The sequence below is a fragment of the Convolutriloba macropyga genome, chromosome 10 (assembly GCF_964194025.1).
Source record: "Convolutriloba macropyga chromosome 10, txConMacr16.3, whole genome shotgun sequence".
Classification (NCBI taxonomy): domain Eukaryota; kingdom Metazoa; phylum Xenacoelomorpha; order Acoela; family Convolutidae; genus Convolutriloba; species Convolutriloba macropyga.
In genome coordinates, this window is record NC_134477.1 from 45,858,524 (window position 1) to 45,881,203 (window position 22,680).

General features: G+C 33.4%; 2 protein-coding genes across 2 annotated transcripts in view; both read right to left on the reverse strand.

Moving 5' to 3' along the window:
* Positions 1-22,680, reverse strand: part of LOC142348160 (uncharacterized) — a 586,343-nt gene that overhangs the window by 489,112 nt on the left and 74,551 nt on the right. The window lies entirely within an intron of this gene.
* Positions 14,947-22,200, reverse strand: LOC142348597 (solute carrier family 22 member 6-like). The gene is made up of 2 exons (XM_075399995.1): positions 21,512-22,200; positions 14,947-16,578 (listed from the first exon to the last, which is right to left on the reverse strand). Exons 1-2 carry the CDS (start codon positions 21,740-21,742, stop codon positions 15,130-15,132), a joined length of 1,680 nt encoding a protein of 559 aa, XP_075256110.1. The 5' UTR covers positions 21,743-22,200; the 3' UTR covers positions 14,947-15,129.

Below are 22,680 nucleotides of genomic sequence, written 5' to 3' on the forward strand. Positions count from 1 at the left end.
GAAGAAAAAATGTTCTAGAATAATTCTCCATGAGTGGGCCTTTTTTCTCCACAGCCATTTTTTGGCCATTCATCATAATTTCCACTTCACTACAAAAATTAGCAAAAAATTTTAAACAATTTTCTTCATTTGACGAGACTTTAATAACTGGAGCGTTATCAAATACTTCTCTATCTGCAGAAAACCTAAACGAGATGACTAATTTAACAACTCAAATGATTACATTTTTTAAGGAGAACAAATGCATACCCGTCAACACCGCCGAACAGGAAAGTGCGACTAGAAAATGAACTAAAACATAATTCCTCCAGTTATTCCTTACCAAGTTCAAAAAGGACCTACTAAATTCCGAGCGTCAGGAAACACCGGACAAGTTTGAAGTGAATGTGCCAGAACATTTATTGTTCCATGGTAAACTGAGAAATTCATTCAATGTTGACAAGTTTGAGTCTTACCTAACTACAGTCAATAATATGGAGGGAAAGCTGAATCGTTTATATCTGCTGACAATGTCTGACAGAGGATACTTAGGGGAAAATGAAGATCACCCAGAGAGCAATAAAGATATTCCCTGGAAACACATGCTGAACGATAAAAGATATTCCTACTCTATTATCCTAGTCTCAACAGACTACTATTCGGAATGGAAAAAATTTCGGACAATGTTCTTAGCAGAAGTTCAGAAGGATAGTCAGCTGCAGTCTCGGTGCATAACAGAACTACAAATTTCATAAATGATTAAAAAAATGATTGTTATTGTGAAATATATTTAACATTAATATTGATATCGTTATTACTGATAAATTAATATTGATATCCCCTAATAATAATTTCCGTCTACTGAATAAATCTTTTTTGCTCGAATTTTATTAGTAACTCAATTTATAGAAAAGAAAGTGGAAATTTTAATTCCAACAAATTGTAAACCTATAATATGGCTATGTTGATGTAAGGTTTCAATCTACCACGGTTAGCAGTTGTTAAACAGGTTGTTTTGCAAGGTTGAAAAACTAAAAGCAATAATAAATTTTTTCCTAACTTTAACATTATGAAGTCTCTCTGTTCGCTTCAATAACTCCAATATCGAACTATGCTTAGGCTTAGGCTTCACTGAAGCCAGTAAGAGCAACTGAATATTTCTATGCAGAAATTTTGTCGAAAATTTGGAGCCAGCAGCAGATCGAATCACAACGAATTGTAAAGAATCTGATGCAATTTATTGATGAGTTTTGTCTTTTCTTCCGAATCAGACTTCAAATAGAAATTCTAAGATTTCAGTGCAATAGTCACAACTGTTGGTGATACTATGGTGAACTCGAAAATTTCCCATTAATTATTCGCCAGATTCGGGGCCGAAAAACTAAAGAAACTTTAAGCAATTCACGCAAATTTCTTTAAGTTAATTTTTTGGGAATAATTGGCAAACTGCTTCGAAGATCAGTGAAACTGCTTCGCAGATGGGTCTTCGACCATGTTTCATCATCAGTGAAACTATTTCGAAGATACCTACTGTGAGACTGTATATGGGACACACTGTGATGGTTATACAGTCAAAAACACTGAGATCGGTGGAAACACAGTGATTAGTGTTTTTCAGTTTATCTCTAAACTTCTATGTTAAATTTTTCGACATATTCCCTGAATCTATCTCTGGTATGTTTATATCTATTTCTATGCAGATAAATACATAATCTTCACTTAAAATTTCTTATCTATATTCGTTGATATGTTGATTTACATTACACATATTACAAGTTATATATAGATTAGTTACAAAGATCACTATGATGTATAATCACATGATTAATATATTGTCTGTTCTTAAAGTAACCTTTACAGATATAACACTCAAAAAAACTATCTAAACATTTATCACAACACCTTTTCCGAGATTTATCTTTACAACTAACACATTTTACTGATTTAGAAATTTTTAATTTGTTTAATTTCAAAAATGATTTTTTGTCCTTAAAAGAAGATGTCTAATGTAGAAAGCGTAAACTTTTGTTCTTTTTGTGATTTGGCCTTTGAAACAAGGAAACAATTTATCAAACACAATTTAAGTGATGAACACCTAAACAGTGCGAGAAAGGAAATGGAGAATGAAACTATGGAGAGGGTGTATGACTCAGAAGAAGAATATTACTTCCTCAGACCTAAAACTAAAGGGTCTTCGCTCTTGGTCCCCCAACCTAAAGATAACACTAAAGATATTATTAAAACTAAACCAATCAGTGAACCTAAAACTTAAACCGAAGATGGGCCGGAGGCCATGCTACGACATAGTATCTACTCTGGAATTAAGTATGAATGTAAGGAATGTCATGCAGAATTTTGAAATAAAATAGCCCTAATTACTCACTCATATAGTCAAAATCGCAAGTATCTAGAAAAAACAGAATACTTTGATATAAACTCTAGCCAGATCTTGAAAGAGTTTTATATTAGTGATAAAGCTGGAAATAACATTGAAGATATAGATGAAGCTACTAATAACTCTTTAGAAATTAAAAACCGTTACCAGTTTCGTAAAGTTAAGAGTTTTAAATTTAAGATCACAGCCAAGTGTGAGTACAAGAAGAGAACCGAAGAAGAAGTTGAAACTACTAAAAAATTTTTCAACACTGACTATATTATTAATAACGCAATATGTGAAAATGGAGACTTCACACAATGGATTAACTTTGAAAAAAACACCATACGAGGGTGGATATTGCTATGACTTTGAGTTTCTTGGTTTAGGAAGTAATCAGATAAATATTGAACCGACCAAAGCGTCTTTTGTTAGTTATACAGATTTACCTCCCGATCTCAAAAACTCTAAATAACTATTAAGTATACGCAATTCCAAATAAAACTGTTTACGACTAACTATTACTGATTGGCTACATCCCGCTATGGACCACGCAACAGGCAAAAGAAAATATGTAAGTATTCTAATTGAACCAAGACAACATGAAGATGACTTTGCTTATATAATAAGAATACAGAAAATGTACAATATTAATATTTGGGAATACATACCTCGTAGTGAGGGCAAAGTATAATTGTTTAAACCAGTGGATGATTTTGATAAAGATAGAACATATGTCAGAATTTTAGTTTGAGGGAACCATGGTGAAACATCGGCGAAGCCGGTTTTCGGATGGTCGAAGACCCACTGCGCTCTAATTAAAAACATAGAAAACTTGTTAGATCGACCAAATAAAATGAATCATAAATTTTATTACTTTGATAGATGTACATATTGGTTTGATTCTCAAATTAAATATGACAAACACGTATGTAGTCATTCTTTCAAACCAGAGATTGTTTGTCCTAAGAAAATTCATATTACTTTTATAAATGAACAAAAACGTCAGAATATAAAAAACATTAAAACTGCTGATATAGAATGTTGCATTGTTAACGTCTCATCCAATAGCTGCAAATATGTAAAAGCTAGACACATACCAATAAGTGTGGGTTACATCTGGCAACGTAATTTCAAACACTACTTTGGTTTGGACTGTAGTCTGCTAGTGATCTATTAGAAATAGAAAAAAGATTAACTTCAAGGTTAATGAAAAGATTATATTTAAAAAAGACGATAAATTCAACCCTGAAACCGATTACACTTGCCCTATATGAAGCAAAACATGTATTAATAAATTAGATCACTGTCATGAAACTGGTAAATATAGAGGTCCCGCATGTAAAATGTGTAATCTGAGGTACAAACAAAACTTCATTCCTGTAATATGCCATAATGGCTCCGGCTATGATTTCAACCTACTATATAGTGAACTCTTTAAATAGAATAATGATTAAAGAAAAGTACATAACATACTACTAGCTGCTGGTAAATCTAAGATGTTTAATATTCGTTGTCTTAAATCCTTAGACAGTTATAACTTCTTAGCGAAGCCTCTAGATTAAATGGGAAAGAAATATCATTGTAAAACTAAAACATTATATCCATATGAACACTTTGGTGACTCCTACCAAGAAATTATAGATAATCTAAAAATAGAAGACTTCAAATTCTCGCTATCTAATAAATTACCAACACAAGAAGAAATCGATATCTTCAATAAAGAATACAGTCGTAAATCCGGTAAAGATCTAACTACAGAGTATTTACAGAATGATGTGGAAATATTAGACTACTGCATGAATGAATATGTTTAATTAAGTATGAAAAAATTCAGTCTCAACCCTACACTCTGTAAGTGTCCCGGGTTATAGTTTTGATTGTTGGTTAATGTTAGGCGGTGCTACATTAGATACATTACAAGATAAACAAATGCTAGAAGATTTCGTTGAAGCAAAGAGAGGTGGTCTATGTGGTATAATGGGTGATAGATATATTAATACGAGGTTTATCTGGTACGTAGACACAAACAACCCATACGGCTATGCAATGTTGCAAAAGCTACCTTATAAGGGCTTTGAGTACTATTGCACATCTCTATATTAAATACTCCAGATGATAAGGATCATGGTTACTATATAGTTTGTGATATTAATTATACTAATAGTTGTAAAGATAGAACAGAGCAACTAGCATTAATGCCTAATAAAAGAAAGATAAATGATAATGAACTAGGCTACAGAGAAAGAGAGACAGGTAGGGCGAGAACAGAGAAATTAATCTTATATCAAAACAACAAAACAGAATATATGGTTCATTACAAGATGTTAAAGTTTTATGTTAAGATGGGCGTAAAAGTAACTAAAATTCACAGAGTAATGAAATTTAAACAAGATTACATATGTAGAGACTATATTCAAAACAATACTAATCAAAGAGCAACAGCTAAAACTGAAGCGGAAAAGGATGTAAGGAAATTAATGAATAACTCACTGTATTGTAGAATGTGCATGAATCCTCTACTGCTTTTCCTTCAAAGTCAGTTCTTACACGATGAAGAAAAGATAATGAAACGTATAAGTAAACCAACATTTAAGAATATAACTAGATATAAGGATTATAGCCAAAATGAATGTATAATGAAACAAATAGAATATGATTTTCTAGTATATGTAGGTGATACTATATTAGAATTAATTGAATTACAAATGTATGATGTGTTCTTTAATTTTCTTCAACCATCTCTGAAAGATCTACAGCTCCATTATAAGGATACTGATAAATTTGTATTAAGTTTTATTGAGGGTAATCTACCCGACGAACACATGGATCTGTCCAATCTAGAAGCACCAATCAAAACTAATGATAAAGTCCCCGGCAAATTCAAACAAGAATTGGGGAGTAGAATAATAGAAGAGTTTAAAGCACTGTCGCCAAAGACATATAGCTTCAAAGATTATCCTAATAATACTAAAGAGAAAGGAATAAAGAATTGTAACAATGCTAAACATGAAGAGTATTATAATGAGTTAATGTATAACACACAGAGAACTGTAGATGGATGTAGAATACAAAAAGATAACATGACAACAACAAAAACATGTAAGATTAGTCTAAACACATTTGATGATAAAAGATTTTATGTAAATGATATTAAAAGCTATCCTTATGATGAGAATCTCCATCTATTCAAAAGAGATCTAGTAAATAAAATTAAGGCTGCATCATTAGATTTAGACGAAGACCAACTGGCTATACAATATTCTAGAAGTAAGCACTAATGATGATAGAGAGTTAATTCAGGCTGCAATTAAACTATATAATGAGCTATAAAAAATGGCTAAGCTAGATAAACTTATAGAAATAAACAGTAAAGAAATCGAAACAGAAGAAATAGATTAGAAGATAAATTAAGACAACAAGAATGTTATGGTGACATAGAAGAGTTTTTTCATCCTTTAACTAAAACTTTAAATACTAATGGTGAAGCACTACTAGCGAATAGTGAAGCAATGTTAACTCTTCAAAACGAAACGTTAGCCGCATTAGACAGTAATACTAGTGCTTTAAAGAATCTAGGCACCAACAACAAAACAGATTTCCTGACGAACGAGCTGCTCTTTTATCTCCCACACCTATTCCAGCTGTAACATTAGAAGATGATAGAAGCAAAACATTTTCTGTAGACAATGATTTGATTGATATTTTGCTACTAACGTTTAAAGAAACAAACAAACAAAGAAACATTCGAATTAATAATAGTAGATCCAAATTCGAAGCAATTTAAAATAAATGGTATCGATGTATCTCTTGTACCTGATGGTATAATAATGAAAAGTAATGTCTCTGATTTTTCTAAGGGCTTCCTTATGTTTATTACTAATAAATATGTAACCGAAAGAGATATAAAAGGTGATGGAAACAAAATAAAACAGTTTCTAAAGGATATGGTTTATAAACAAAGAGGAGTTACTAAAGGTAATAGATCAAAACATATAAGAATGTTGGCTAGTACTGGAGATCCCACATCGCAGATTATATCAATGCCAACCTCCAGTGAAGATGAAAAATGTCAACGTGCTACTAGTGATTATGAACAAGGGGAAGTAGGAGAAGAAGAAGAAGAAGAAGAGGAAGAAACTGATTACGAGACTGATAAACAAATAGAAGCTAGTGGTCTTAGAAAGGACCTCCGGCCTTGGTTCCCCAAAGCCGACCCCAACATCTTAATAGAAAGTTTAGAACTACTTATATTGGAAACAAAAGCCGGGCATGATGGATTATATGATGAAATCTTAAATATATCTACACAACTATTATCTACGAAAATTGTTAATCAAGTTTATTATTAATCATTCTATCCTCAGGATAAAATTCACTACCGATCTTACAGTAGCATTCAGTAACATTCATTATATCAAATGTACTCGCATCATGAGTTTGTTCATTAACATTATTATTTTCGGAACCAATTTTTATATATTGTGTGCTTTCCATACCACTTTCCATACCTAGATCAGAGAAGAAGATAGTAGCATTGGGCACATTCTTATAAAATGTCTTTCTCTCATAAGAACGAAAATCAATATTATTCTTTTTATTTGATCCTTTCTGTACAATAATTCTATTATCGTTACTATGATCAATACTAGGTAAACACCACGATGTATCTCTAATTTCTATATCACCATCATTAGCTACTGCATCAGCACCAGCATTAACTCTAAATAGAGCACTATCATTATTATCTCTTTTTAATATTAGTTTGAATCCTAACCCATATATAATCTTTTCTAAATCATTCACAAACCGAAATAGATCACTCATCTTAACCATCCTAAACATATGGCCTCGTTTTGCAGCAGCATGCTCACCTTTAAGATGACTATCTCTATTACCTTGATTTCTAACAAAATCAGTCTCATATTCATCATCAGTACTAGTTGATAATTTATACATTAGTAGATTAGGATGACAATGATCTAAATATTCAACAGTCCTACCACCACTAGTTTCAAGCTTAACTGATCTATATAATGCCATCACACCAAAATTAATTAATCCGATATTAGCATTATTAGCAAATAGACCACCAGCATTATCCGATACAACAAACTTTATGTTTAGATATGAATCCTGTGTATTTCAATGATTCTCTTCTCTATTGAGAATGATATTAATATTAGTATCAACCGTATTCATTATTGCTAGATTATTTGGTTTGTATTTTATAATCTTACTTTTGTGTATATCATTATTATAACCTTAAGTTGTATTCAAATTAAAGTCCATTTTTTATAGTTAAAAAAATGACTGATCCACGAAGCGGCTTCTCCGATAATTTATTCTTATGTGAACTACAAAAGACAAATGAAGCTCTAACTACAACTAGAGAAGAACACACACTTACGTTTAGAATGATAAAGCCAACAGAAAAGTTTAACTATACTGAACCTATACTTAATACAACAAAATTAGGTGTAATTCGATTATCGGTTTATAACTCAGTGTTTAATGTGAATAGAAGCAATAATCAATTTTAATATGATGGCGAAATTTTAGCTGTTATACCAGGTGCATATGTATTAATCGAAATAGCAGTATTAATAAAAGAAGAAACTAATGGCAATGTTATAATAGAACCTGTTACGAATACAAGGAAATGTATAATGGAAATAAAACATGGTTCATTTAACTTTGATATAGAAAACTCAATAGCCCCATTACTAGGATTTACCAAAATAGTTTATAAACAAGGTAAATATATATTTCAAAAGATTATTGACATTATGGGTTTTAGTACCATTTACATCCACTGTAATGTTATATCTGGTGTTAAATATAAAGGTAATAACACTGATATACTATACACTTTTACTCTAACAGAACCACCAGGTTACTTGATAAATATTATGCCAACTAATATCTTATATCAAAATGTAACAAAGGATAGAATAGAATATATTGAATTTCATATTAAAGATGAGCATGGAAGACCAATTGATTTCAATGGTGATGTGTTGAGTTCTACTTTACATTTGGTTTAGTCTTAGACCTAGTCATAGTCATAGTCATAGACTTACTCATAGACTTATACTTACTCATAGACTTAGACTTAGTCATAGACTTAGACTTAGACTTACTCATAGACTTAGACTTACTCCTAGACTTACACTTAGACTTAGACTTAGTCAAAGTCATAGACTTAGACTTGGACTTAGACTTAATCATAAATATTATTAAACCATAAAACTCTCCAATACCAATTAATTCTTAGTTTTCCGATAATATTTCTGTTTTTAGATTTATCAATGACGATGTAATTATAAGGCTCTTCCTACACCTTTTCATATATATTAGTAAAATCATCATAACTAAGTTCTGCTTTTTTAAAAGTTCATGATATATAGCCGTGGTAGCTCAACCTCTTTGTTCAAAGAAAATAAATAGATTACAATTCTCTCTAACATTCTGTCTATCTGCCGAGAATATATTTTGTTTAAGATATATCATATTACAATTACCTCTACAAAAGTATTCATTAATAGCTGGTTCCTTTCCCCCAACATCATCAAATATCATTAGCTTCTTTATATCTTTGAGTAGTTGATCGGGAGAGGGTAAATCTCTTTTCATTAAACACTTTGTCGTCATACTTTAAATCTTCATATTGATCACCAGTAGGACCAATGATATATAACATATCAAATTGTAAACTACTCAAAAATAGATTCTTTAGTAAGAATGTTTTTCCGCGTTCACTAGGACCAGCTATTACACATCTGAAGTTTTCTGGGAATGAGGCATTGACAATTATATTATCATCATATAGCCTTTATTTCCCATTAACACCGATCTGCGAGGGGGCTCCGCCCTTGGTTCCCCAAGCAGTTCCACTGATAGACATTTGGTCATGCCCTGCCATCTGCAAAGGTGATACCCTACTACGGGGCTTTACCAGTGGGGGCTTTCCTCTAAGTAGATAGATATCAACTTCATCTTCACTATCAATGACTTTATCTTTAGAACACTCATCATACATTCCTGGATATTTACATTGATCAACTAGAATATTCAAAGCACTCTTTATTCTAATTTCTTTATCAATAAAATAGATCATGTATAAACAATAAGCCCCACCATGAGATTCGTCATTTTTTTGTATTCTCTCATTAGAGCCTAGATCAACATATTCTACTAAGAATAGTGGTGGAGTCTCAACACCAAAACTATCGAAGTAATACACAGGACCGCCTCCTCTTCTTATTACTAAAACCCAATGTGTACCATAAGTTGGATGTAGATTTACAATAATATTGAATTCAGGATAGGCAACATTTGGTTTCTGATCTCTCATTATTTTTTCTTTTGGAGTTAGACTTACATCTTAAACTGTATCCTCTATTCTGATATTACTCATAGCTTTATTATCAATACCAAATTTATTTTTGAAATCCCCAAATGATAGAATAAGCTTTTTTATATGATAAAAATGGAGAGGTGTAGTGCAATTATAATATTTATTTTCATAATCATGTTTTGTTATATAGCATATGATTCAATACCGAGTAAATATACAAAACCAGAAGAAAGTTTTGGTGGATTTATAAATAAAAATCTAGTGAGATTTGAATATGAAAAGTCACCATTACATACTTTTGTTAATGGTGGTACTGGTACAGGGAAGACTTATTTTGTTAGACAATACTTGAAGTTATATCAGCAAAGCTGCTTCGCAGATCAAGATCAAGATGGCGAAGCATGATCGGAGACCCATCAAAATCAGAATCAAGATAGCAAAAACATAATCATAGTATTTAAAGATGAAAGAGATTGGATAGTGATTTCAATATGTGTGATATTAATTTGATCACATTAAAAAATAAGCATATATTTCAAAATAGTGTAATTGTTCTTGATGATATGGGTGATAAGTTAATTAAAGATATAGCTTATTATTTTACAGAAGGAAGACATCATAATATTCAAATGATTGTAATGTGTCATAAAAGAGCCCAGATAATAAAAGAGCCCTGATCTATTTAAAATTTTTAATGTATAATATAAATGTGAACATAAGTTCTTTGAAATAATTAATGAGTTAAATAGTAACTACTATAATTGTACAGATGGAATGACTGATGAACTTCGTTATGGTATGATTAAATATGATAAGCAAGAGAAAATTTAATTATTATTGATAGAAATAGAACTATGATATATGACTCGAGAGTTGGTTTCCTAGACTTAAAAGCTCTTAGTTTAAAAGATGAATTAGAAAGAGATGAGATAAATAAACTTCTAGATTAAATAAAAACACTAATGAATAAGGCTACAAATAGAAACATTATTAATAAAATAATTATCAGTTCTACTTTAATAAACTTCTTACATCAAGAGGTATTAAAATTCAGAATGATGTTCTAACTAAAGAAACAATTAAAGCTAATGCTTTAAAACTAGTATCATACTTAGGCGGAATTGCAGTTACATGCTTCATGATATATAGTTATATATCTCCTGATACAACAGTAAAAATTGCTTGTCTTGTAGCAGCGGGCGCAAGCAGTATATTAAATAGTTAACAAATACTTTAATCACTTATGGTTATGGGACCTCCTCCGAATATATGAATGAAGAAACTGGTGCTTTAAACAAAACGGGTCTGGATGATTTACATGATCTATATAAAAAAATTCAAAAATTTAGAGATGAAATTTTAAATTTCGTTGGGGTTAAAGCCGGATTGAGTAATGAAAAGGTTTTAGATAAAAGATTTAAATATATACTCTTAATAAGTTAGTTAAGGAAACTTTAGCTAGGTTTTTCTGCTCTATAGATTATACAATAGCTTTATTTGAAATTTTGGTTAGTTTTCAATTGGAAATGTAAAATTGAAGTTTTGTCTAGTTATAGGTAATGGTTATAGAAAGTTTAGAGTGTAATTATAAATGTGGAACTCATTTTACTTTAGCTTTTCGTTATAAAATAGAACATAAGGATAAAATTAGTGGATGTGCATGTGGGGATGAATCATTGAGTGGAATTTGTATCGAGGAACTTGCTTCGCCAATCGGTGAAGCCGGACTCCATTCACATAAAACAAACTGTTCTGGTTTGGCTTTAAGTCTTGTTCTATTTCCAATTCTAGTTCTAATGCTAACTCTAGCCCTAAGCCTAACCCCAAGGCCAACCCCAAGCCTAACCCCACATATGCTAATATCAAATTTGATATAACAAATAAAGTTTGTAATAAGTGTAAGGTTATAAAACAAATAACATCTTTTGAAAAAGAGAAATCAATATGATAAGAATGCAATTCAAAAAAAGTTAACTGTGAATATTGTTCTTCTATTATTGGCTCTAGTGGATTAAGGAGTCATACAAATAATCCCATACGGATATAGATCTGGCCAAAGGTGTTAAAGAAGAGCCAGATTATTATAAATATTATATTATAGTTTCCAAATTGAAAGCCAAAGGTATAGATACAGATAAATTATTAGAAGAACAAAGGGATAAGCGAATGTCCGCATGCTTGCGCATAATTCTGAGTAGGGGGAGCATGTGCAACTGTGTGCGTGCGCATGGCGTGCTCAATCATGCGGGTTGGGGCTTATTTTTGGTATTTGGCCCATTTCCCGAATTCGAGAGGGGGAACGGACCAATTTTATTTTTTTTTGATTGAGAGTATAGTAGTGTATAAAACGGGGGTTCCAGTTAACAGTACAATTTGGCTTGTTTTCTCGAGTTTGAGTGGGGGAATAGGCAAAATCGAGCTGGTGGCTGCAGATTGCACTAAGTGAGACAGGAAATGATAACTTTTGAGGGAATATAGAGTAGTGGATAAATCAGGGGTTGCAGTTACCAGTACAATTTGACTCATTGTACTCAGTGGGAATGAGACAAATTGGGCTGGTGGCTGGAACCCCTGTTTTATCCACTACTCTTACCATTGGGAATATATGATAAATGTAAAATTAATGAACGAATGGTTCTAAAAAGAAGCAATAACTGAGATAAATGCTGTTTTCAAGTGTAGTAACATTAACTGATCTCAAATTTTCTCCAGGATAGGCTGAAATAGCATTGGTTAAAAAAATTAGAGTTTTCGAATGAGACATTGAAATTTAAGGTTATTACTAGTTCGATAAAATATAATGAAGTCAACCCAATTTTCTATAGCACTGGAAAAGGAAATAGATTTTAGGAAATTGTAATCTGTATTTGACGTCGTATCGAAGGAAATTTGTGTGTGTATTTTTTGGCATTGTCGTGTAGATATCATGAATTTTAGGAAAAGTGGTGCTCTATTTTGACAAAAATTTGTTCAAGTATGTGAATTCTTTTGTCGTCAACATCTATTCGAATTATCATCTGCGTATTCAACACCGTTGGATTTATCATTGACATGTTTATTCAAAACACTGACATAGATAATCAAAAGTAAAAGTCAGAGCAGTTTTTCAAATGACGCCGTGCTGGAATTTAACCCTGTTACAGTGAGTTTTTGTCACGAAAATGATCTAAGTCGGTGTTGATTAACTGTTCGAGCACTTTTTTGAAACCAAGAGAAAGTAGTTTTGGTGAAAGTATATGATGTCAAAATTAGACAGTAGCTTTTGATATAACAAAAGGGTTGACACAATATATTAACATTTTTCGATCGCACAGTTTCTGCGGAAACAATCGGCAAGTTTTGGTTTTGAGAAGTGATTTTTTTTCAATTGTGAACTTTTTTAAATTATAACAGAGACTGATCTGCAATTTTCATGGTTCTTCTGATCCTCTTCTCTGTAAAAGTGGAAGTATGCATTCTGCAATTCTGATGAAAAAATTTTTTTGTCAACAGACTGGTTGAAATAACCGGTAAGAGATGGGAAAAAGAATTTAGAACTGCTTCTCACTACCGAAGCAATTGTTGAAATTGCACGCGGGCTGTCAAGATTAAGTTGTCAGAGACCACTGTGTACTTCGTTTTACTATCAAAACGAAAGGTGAAATTTCTCTGTTTTAAGTTCATGTTTAAATTTCTCAAAAACACGTTATCGCATTATACTTGAAAACTCTCAGTTTAAGAGACATTGGCAAGAAAGTTTCTTCTATATCAGCACATCTTTCCCTTTTTATTGCCTTTAAGGATTTTTCATTTTCGTTGTTGGTTTGTGGTTATATTGATAAAATCTAAAACGAAGTTTTTCGATGGGAGAGTTAGTTCCTCAGTGTTAATATGTTTGACTGGGGTTGCAACTAATGATGACTTTGTATTTTTCTTAGCAATTCCGCAGATTCCGGATAACCAGAGTTATAGAAAATTTGGAATGATAATTAAAATAGCTATTAATAAAAAAGTATTTATTTCACAGGAATATACCCTAGCCCCATTGTTTCAACTAGTAAAAGAAGAAATTGGTCCTTTTTGGAGCCTGATTCAATTCCCTAAATAACAAAATCAAAGATGCCAAAGGAAAGTTAAGCTTTATAGATTAAATCATGCAATCTAGAAATAGATGATCGCCTACAATTTGCTGTCATTGAACTCGTTACAGCAATCCAATTTCTCACTAAACTGAATTTAACTAACGCTAATCTAGTCTTCTTAGAGCTTGGAAAAACTTTCCAGCGCCTTCTTTTAAACAAAATAACAAATGAAAAACACGAATCAGTTCGATGTTCGGTAATAACAAAAAAATCATGATGAAACAATTTCAGGCAACCTGCAACAAAGTAACGGCACTCTAGCAGTTTTCAAGATCTTGCAAACGTACTCAGTTTTATTTAACAGGAAACTTTCATTGAAAAAGTTGAATTTCATGGTTACTGACGAATCCCTATCTTCCCATGGTTCATAGTAAACAGAGAACAGATATCGGAACTAAAAATCCCAGTTTTTCCGAAACTGTACCAAAATCATCATGGTATACTTCAGGGAACAATTCTATCCTCTAACTTATAGGCCATACCCAAAATTTTACATTAAATTCGAGAATTTGCTAGGGCTTATAACGTACTCAACCGTCACGGACCTTCACCGTTTTCAATGTTCAAGAAATTTTAATCAAAAAAGAAGTTGTGTTATTGAAAATGTCAAAAGTGTTCAACATTGGTAATCAAATTGACTACAAAAATAAGACTCCAAAATAATTGTTTTCGAAGTAAAACTGCAGTTAAAGCTATGTCAACGTTTCTCCTTCAGCAGTGTATAATTGTAATGTACCCTAAATGTGACAATTTATCTAAAGAATTCGATTTTTCGAAATTTTTGGTGAAATCTAAATTGTTTTCTACGTTTGACTGTCTTTGCAGGGCTATTTTTGCGTTGTCTGGGGATGTTTGCAGATCCACGGAAAAAGAGCAAGTAAGTATTTAAAGCTAATACTAAAATAATGATTTCCTCGACTTATAAAAAAACATTCTAGTCGATATTGGACCCTCCACTGGAGTATTTCCTTTAGCCGAGATCTGGGATTGACCTCGGATGAAGTCTTTGAGCTCAATAATTTCTCATCAGTTATAGTTAAAATCTACAAAAATATATGTTGTGACTTTCCGAGCTGAAAACAGTAAGTCCAGTTTCTATTTACCAAAAAATCTGAAGTCGTATGACCGTAAATTGGACTAACCCAGACTCGGAAACCTATTTAACAAAAAGTTTTGGTTATAAAACCGTAAACAAGTGAAATCCATACAATACTACAATATATTCGAATTTTACAAGAACGATTTTAAGCTGTATATGGCGCAATCAGTTTTTGGATTTATTATATAGACATTCACTAAGAACGATCAAGTTCCTCTTTCAGTTTAACCTCGCTCTCAACTGCAGCATCGATCTCTTCTCTTTTGGTGCCAAACTCATTCCCTTCTTTCAAATTCCCCGGAAGTTGTTCGTTTTTAGTTTCGGGCAGAAACAAAACAGGAATAATTGTCCCAACTGAGATAACTGCCAAAATCAGAAGAGGTAAGGATTCCCAATAAACATCTAGGGTTTCTATAAATGGGACAAGCATGCTAGTTACACGTGAGACAAAGGAGAATAAACCCAGAACTGACGTTCGTATTGTCGTCGGCATCATTTCCGAAGGCCAGAGAAATATCAGAAAACCAACAATTTCCAAACAAATCCGGGCCAACAACGTTGCAGGAAGAATTATCATTCTCATTGAGCTTGGAAAAATTATGCAAATGAAAAAGCAAACACTTAAGCAAGCTAAAGACAAAAGCGAGACCAATTTTCGGCCAGCAAGATTTATGATAAAGAAGCTCAAAACAGCTCCGGTTACTGCGCCTAAGCCTTGAAGAATTGTGAACAAATGTATCTGTTGGCCGAATAATTGAGCACCAAATAATACGCCGAAGTACATCAAATACGTCGACACCCAATAAATTGTGAGCATGATTATTCGCATAACTATGCGAGGGTATTTATAAACTCCAATTAGAGACTCATTCTCAGAAGTGAGTTTGGTATCTTCGCTGTCTTCTTCATTGACCGAGCTTAAGAAGAAAATATTTTTGAAATCAGAAACAACATTTTCGAGAAAATTCTGCCGGGGTTTGCATTCTTGGATAAGCATGGCGAATAACTCTTCCTGACTTTCATTAGAATTTTGTCTTTTAAATAATCCTTCAACCTTGACGGCGTTTATCCAAGCTTCATGAATTTCTATATATCGTTTCTGGGACCACAACCAACGCGGGCTTTCATCCATAAACAAAGTTATGCCGAAACAAATAAATTGAAATAGGGAAATTACTATCAGCAGGTGGCGCCAATTGGGTAATACCAATGCAATCAGCCCGCATGCAATATACCCGGAACACAAAGCCACCGCAAGACTGGCCGCAACTTTAGCCCGGAGTTTTATAGTTCCAATTTCTGTAGTGTACGCATATGCAGCTATCCAGATGGTTCCAATAAATCCACTGATGATTGTATAAGAAGTAACGTGAATGAGATACGAATTGGTGAGTGCCATTGTCGCACATAAAGATGCAGTTACAAAATTGGAAATCCGAATGATTTTAACCCTGCCGATACGATCACCCAAATGACCTCCAAAAAGTGACCCCAATCCGAGACCAATGAAGTAAACAGTTGCGTGAATTTGCATGAACATTTCGTCGCCGCAAGTGAGGTTGTACGATTCCTGAATTGAAGATGAGACGTCTAGCTGGGAATAATTGAAAACCCATCTTGCGCAGCTCGAAGCGCAACTGTCACCCTGAAAATATATAGATTTTTATCATAATTACACGGACAAATTCGGCGCTTGCAACAAGATGCGCATTTTACTCAACCAACTGCAAGAAAATCTGAGAATAAAATATCTAGAGCAAAAGGTACTATCCCCCCATGACTTGAAAATTTTTATCCCGATATGTTCTAACAACGATTTGATACATGTAATCGTGGCAAAATAGAAATTGCTCTAGCTTAAAAATCGAGTTTTGTAAATATTACCTCCAAAAGACTGGTTTTATTAGCTCGCAAATCGGCATAGTTCAGCTAAACAATATCAAAAACCAGCTCTGTAGGCCTCGAAAATAGTAGTTTTGCAATCCAGTAACGGGTTATTAATCAATTTATTTTAACGTGCTGACAACGAATGCAAGAATCGCTTATCAACTATACGAAAAATGTTATACACGTAGAAAGCCAAATACTGAAAAATGTAAAGCAATTTATGAGGGCATAACATTAAAAAATCATAAAAGGAACTCAGTTTTTTGTTATTGAAAACTCTTACCATGCTAAGGTATACAGGTTTTTATTTACAATCAAAAGTTTAGCTAAATTTTTAGAGGAACAGTTTTATAAATAAGATAAAAAAGATAAATTCAGCTGCTGATAGTTTCGGATTCATAATCACCATTGAGTTAATGTAACAATACAACATATTAAGGTCAAGGACAAAAACCATCGAACATCGCCACGAACTATCTCTGTCACTGCAAAACCCGAGCCAAAAATTTTCCGCTCAAAAAGGTGCAACAGTGATGCTGCATGTAAGCATTTTAGGAAAATGATGTTCAAAAGTATTATCGTTTTGTACTGCAGAGTGCTTCCAGGGATGGGGGAGCAAAATGATGTAAGAAGGCATATAAGAGAAATTTAAAATTAACAAAACTATAATTGCTACAGACGTTGTTTGAGAGCAACTAAAGAATAGGCAAAAAAATTGGAAGTCATTGACATTGAAACATGATCGGCTAAGAGGAAAAACGGAAAACTTAATGTAAATAAATGTTTGCGGTTGAGATCTAAGTGATGAAATTGAGATCTACCTGAAAGAAGACAAGCATAGATCTGTTGAACAAAAAACCACCTTTTCGTTCCGAAGTGCAAGGAAGGTTACCATAAAGAGACTGTGATATGGATATGACATTTCAGTATTTAGCATTTTATTTGGCTCATGTGTTGCTGGTCATCAAAATTTACATCAAATCCTGTCATTCAGACAGATTATTAATCTCTTCAGTGCAATAGACGTTAATTTGCGGCAAATTTATTTATTCATTTCGTAAACATATTTTATGTTCAGCAACTTCCGTTGGAACTAACTTTGATATCAAATTTTGAAATTATGTTCATTTTTCCGTCTCAATAATCCAAGTCAAGTATTTTCAAGTCTTAGAATTTGTGCAAGTATATAAATCAGCAATCACCATGCGATTTCCACCAAAGTGTTATAGGGCGACAATTCTAGCAAAAAAAAAGATCCGAAAAAATTGGCTTGAGCATAACAGAGGCCAATGAAACAATAAACAAATCTTAGCGAAAAGAGGAATTCAGTTATAATTAAAATACTGTCGTCTAATATGAGTGCGAAAGAGAAAATCAAAAGTAACAGAAAAAAACAATCATCTAGCTCTTCCGATCAAAAGCTATTTTCAGCTCATATAAAAAACAACCACAATAAACTACATTTTGACACCGAAGATGGCTGAAAAAAGGCCTGAGAAAAAAACACAATTCAACAATTGACATTAAAATGTATCAGATTTTTGTTTTTTTTTTTGTAAATAAAATGTGAAAACTTGTAAAACCTGTAATGATTAAACGGTAGGTACTGCAGAGAAAATTATTTGTTCGAAAAAGAAAAGCAGTGATATTACTACTTCATCGGCTTGAGGCAGGCATATACTGCACTGCAAAAAAATGTTCTTAATTGAGAACAAAAAGCGTTATCTGAAGTTATCAAATTTATTTCCTAAATGTTAAATTAGCGGGAGCAACTTTACTACGTGCATGAAAACATGCTTGAGAGCTAAAAACATCTTCAGCATTATACCCAACAACCTTCGTTTACATTATTGAGATCCCAAAGCTTGACTGATACTCCTGATAAAGGTACATTTATTGAGCACCTGATCATCATGCGCCAAACGTAAATTCTTATTGATAAATTTTACTTAAAATGTCACATGTTCTAAAACGCACATTTTATCATAATGCGGACAATAGTGACAGCAAGCGAAACAAATTCAGATATTATTCCAAACTGTGAATATCCACTCTTCGCAAAATGCCAGATTTCAATAAAAAGGAAAAATTAGGGACGAGATTTTGCTTGCCACTGTTGTCCCCAGCGGTACAAATTTCTATGGTTAAAATTTCAACGGTTTGAATTAAGTTTTCACTATTCAACCGCGTATCAAACAAAACTGAAAGTAAGACTAAGTGATGACTAATTCCCGAAAAATCCCAAGCATACTACTTGTGTAATAGGAGGCCAGCTATTACATTCTAATGAACCCAGACTTTGCGACTTTTTAATCAAAAGCATCCGAATTGAGCTTTTTCAAAGCAATTACGAAAGAAATTCGAGCAACAGTTTTAGGCTAAACAAAAGAATTTTGTTGACGGAATTTTTTTGGAATTTTGCGAAACTATCCCTGAAAAAGTGTGATGAAACTCTGACACTTGTACGTATTTTTGCCGCTTTGATTATTCACGGGGTGAGAAATGTTGACATAAAAAAGTAACGTAGTATTGTCGCTGTTACTCAAAAAAATTCCGAAAAACTCGAAGTGATTATTCCTCAATTGGCTTAAATATTCTTTAAATAGTAATTTAAGAAACGCAGCACGTGTAGAACAATTTTTAAGCAAACGAACTTGAGTGGGCAAATTGGCCAGTCCAATCATCCTTCACGCAAAAAACGAACAAAAAGTTCTACATAAAGATTTTAGGAATCGTATTTAACATTTCTACGAAAAACTAAAACAACACCAGAATTTGCAAAACATCAGCATGACTTCAGTAATTGATAACGTCTAATCACATAAAAAGATCCGATCTCAGAAAAATTTTTAATTATCCCAATTCCAGCCATAAAACGATTAAATCGTCAGGACACCACTTCAATTGTGCCATTTTTGAACAAGAATTTTTTTTAAAAAATCATTTAGTCATCTGCGGTCCAGACCTTTTCATTGTTTTTAAGATTGACAAAAAGCTTTAAAAAAGCTTTCTTTTACCTGTCTTTCAATGCAAACGGTACATTTAGAGAGCTAAAGGGAAGGTTATATAGAATATATGTGCATGAAGAAAAGGTTATATTTGTGCATGAAAACAAACTTGAGAGCTAAAAACATCTTCAGCATTGAACCCAACAACCTTCGTTTACATTATTGAGATCCCAAAGGTTGACTGATACACCTGATAAATGTACATTTATTGACCACCTGATCATCACGCGCTGAACGTAAACTCTTATTGGTAAATTTACTTAAAAACGTCACATGTTCCAAAACCCACATTTTATCATAATGTGGACAACAGTGACAGCAAGAGAAAAAGTTCAAATATTATTCCAATCTGTGAATATCTAGTCTTCGATCTGTATTTTACCGCATCTGGCCATGCCTCGCGGGCCATGGTCATGCCTCAGCGGCCCGTGGGACTTGATATGAATCTATCACAACCGAACTACTGATTTATGGACCAATGAGCAATTACTTTTATGACTAATTATGATAAAACTGTCGGCTAAATTTCTCATTTTTTCGTTGTCGGCTAAACGCCCTGTCGGCCAATTTTCCTAGCACCATAGAATATGTAAAAGCTTTTAAGTGTATACCGTCGTTTGTTTGCCTGTACTTTTTGATCTTCGAATTTGAACAGCAAACACTAAGCTCACTGACGCTGCAGAAGAGCTCAAACAAATTTGGTTGCACAATTCCTTCTCCCCCATACCCAATTTCAGTCTGCCCTGGATAAGGTCCAGGGTTAAAGAAAAGCATTTTCTGGACCGAATTTGGTCGCAGACTGAGGTGTCCCGTCACGACTGTAGCTAATAAACTGGCCGGTTTCACCTTCCTTCGAGCCTTAATTGCCAAATTTTGCTGTGTTCGGGTTTGCCCAATTTTGGGTAAACCCGAGCACCATTTTTGGGTTTGCCCAATTTCAACATTGGTAAAATCAAGCTTGCCAATTAAAATAATCCAGCCAAACAAATGCCGGTCCTCTGAAAAATATTTAAATTTGAGCAGATTTAACTGTTATTCTTAGCCACGGCCGATCTTTCAGGAACCAGCATCAAAAACTACTTCAGAAATGTGATTTCTAATAATTGCAATTGTCTTTAAATCGACGATTTTTGAACCAAAATAAATAAATGAAAGTTTATTGTGAATTTTCGACCAGAAAATTATAAAACAAAAATATTTTAAATTTTTGACGAATTTCAACATGTTTAGTTGGGTCTGGAAAACCGCTATTTGGGTCTGGCCTAGAATTGGTTTGGCCCAGTAGATGATCCGGAACAGGGTCTGTTTGGTCTAGCCAATACGTATTGTTTGCTCTGTTTTTGCTCTAATTTTTGCTCAGTACCTAGTTCTTGCTGTGCCAATGGTCTCGCTTCGGGTTTTTCGGTCTGGTCAATAGTCTCTACAAAATTCTGTACAGCATGGCCAATTACCAAAAGTCCGCTTGCTCTGGACAATACCGGCCAAAGTCTGGTGGTCGGGCCATTACTCATTTACTTCTCGGTCCTGTCGGTCTGGATTCCCCATCCGCGACTCAAGTTGGTCTGGCCAATACATGTATGAGTTCACGAACCTCACTCTGTGTTGTGCGAGTTTGCGGGAGGGGTGGGGGGGGGGGGGGGGTATAATGATAAGGCAAGAAGAAGGATAATTAGTGTAGTGTACCTTTCTGTCATTTCCTACTGTCTGGGATTCGGTACTATTGTCATCATTGCCATAAGTCCAATCCACACAATAATAAGGAACTTCAACTCGATAGAAATTGGAAGCAACTTGGAATGTACAAGTATGCATAGATCCCACAGCACACAAAAATACCATCAGAAGCTGCCAGTGGAACTTGTCATCAAAACATTTGGTCAGAATTAAATCTAATTTATCATTTGAGCCCTCCATCTTTTAAACTGATAAACAATAAGAAGCAAGCAAATAAAAATGGTACAAGAAATCAATCGAACTAACAAAATGCGATGCAATTTCTCGAATTAGAAATCAGAAATTATTGACAAAATTTAATTGGTAGTAACTTTATTATAATTTCAGAAAGTTAAAGCTAGCTCACAAGTATGAGCTAGCTATGATCAATATCGTTTTCTATCTAATCAAAACTCGCCATTTATTGTAAAGTGTTTCAAAATTAAACATAATAATGAGAAAAAAATTTGAGCTGGGCAGTCGAAAATGGAATGATATTTAAAAAAGCTTATGAAAATTATAATATGAAAAAATAAACTTCGATCCAGACTTTTGGGGGGAAAGTTGCAAATTCAAACTTTGCCCAAATGAGCCCGCGGTCACTTAACGAAGTAAATAAACAAGGACGCGTTCCGGCCTGCACATGACGCAATCTAGGCGGAAAATTGTGTGAACTAATTTCTAATTTTCAGCCGCACGCAAGTATAACTTCCCTTCAGTTGAGACAATGCAGATTAATTCCGTGGCCGGTCAATTGGCCGACATACAAATTAGCCGACACGCTTTTTAGCCGACTTTTAAGGAAACATAACTACGCGAAAACCAGAGTTCATGATAATTACCCGCGCACTAAGCGGGTAAAGTAGCGTTCCTTAGTTTCAGAACAAAAGCTAATTTGACCATGCCTCAGCGGCCCGTGTGACTTGATATGAATCTATCACAACCAAACAACCAAACAAATTATCACGACCCAAAATAATTATAAGTCGAAACTTCTAATTACACACTATTTCTACACTATATTCGGCTCATACTGTTCTGATTTGTCATTTTCGCATCGTCCTTAAGCAATCTGTCGGCCAATTGGCGTGTATTCTAATTTGTGTGTCGGCTAACACCCTAGCACCCATTACTTTTTA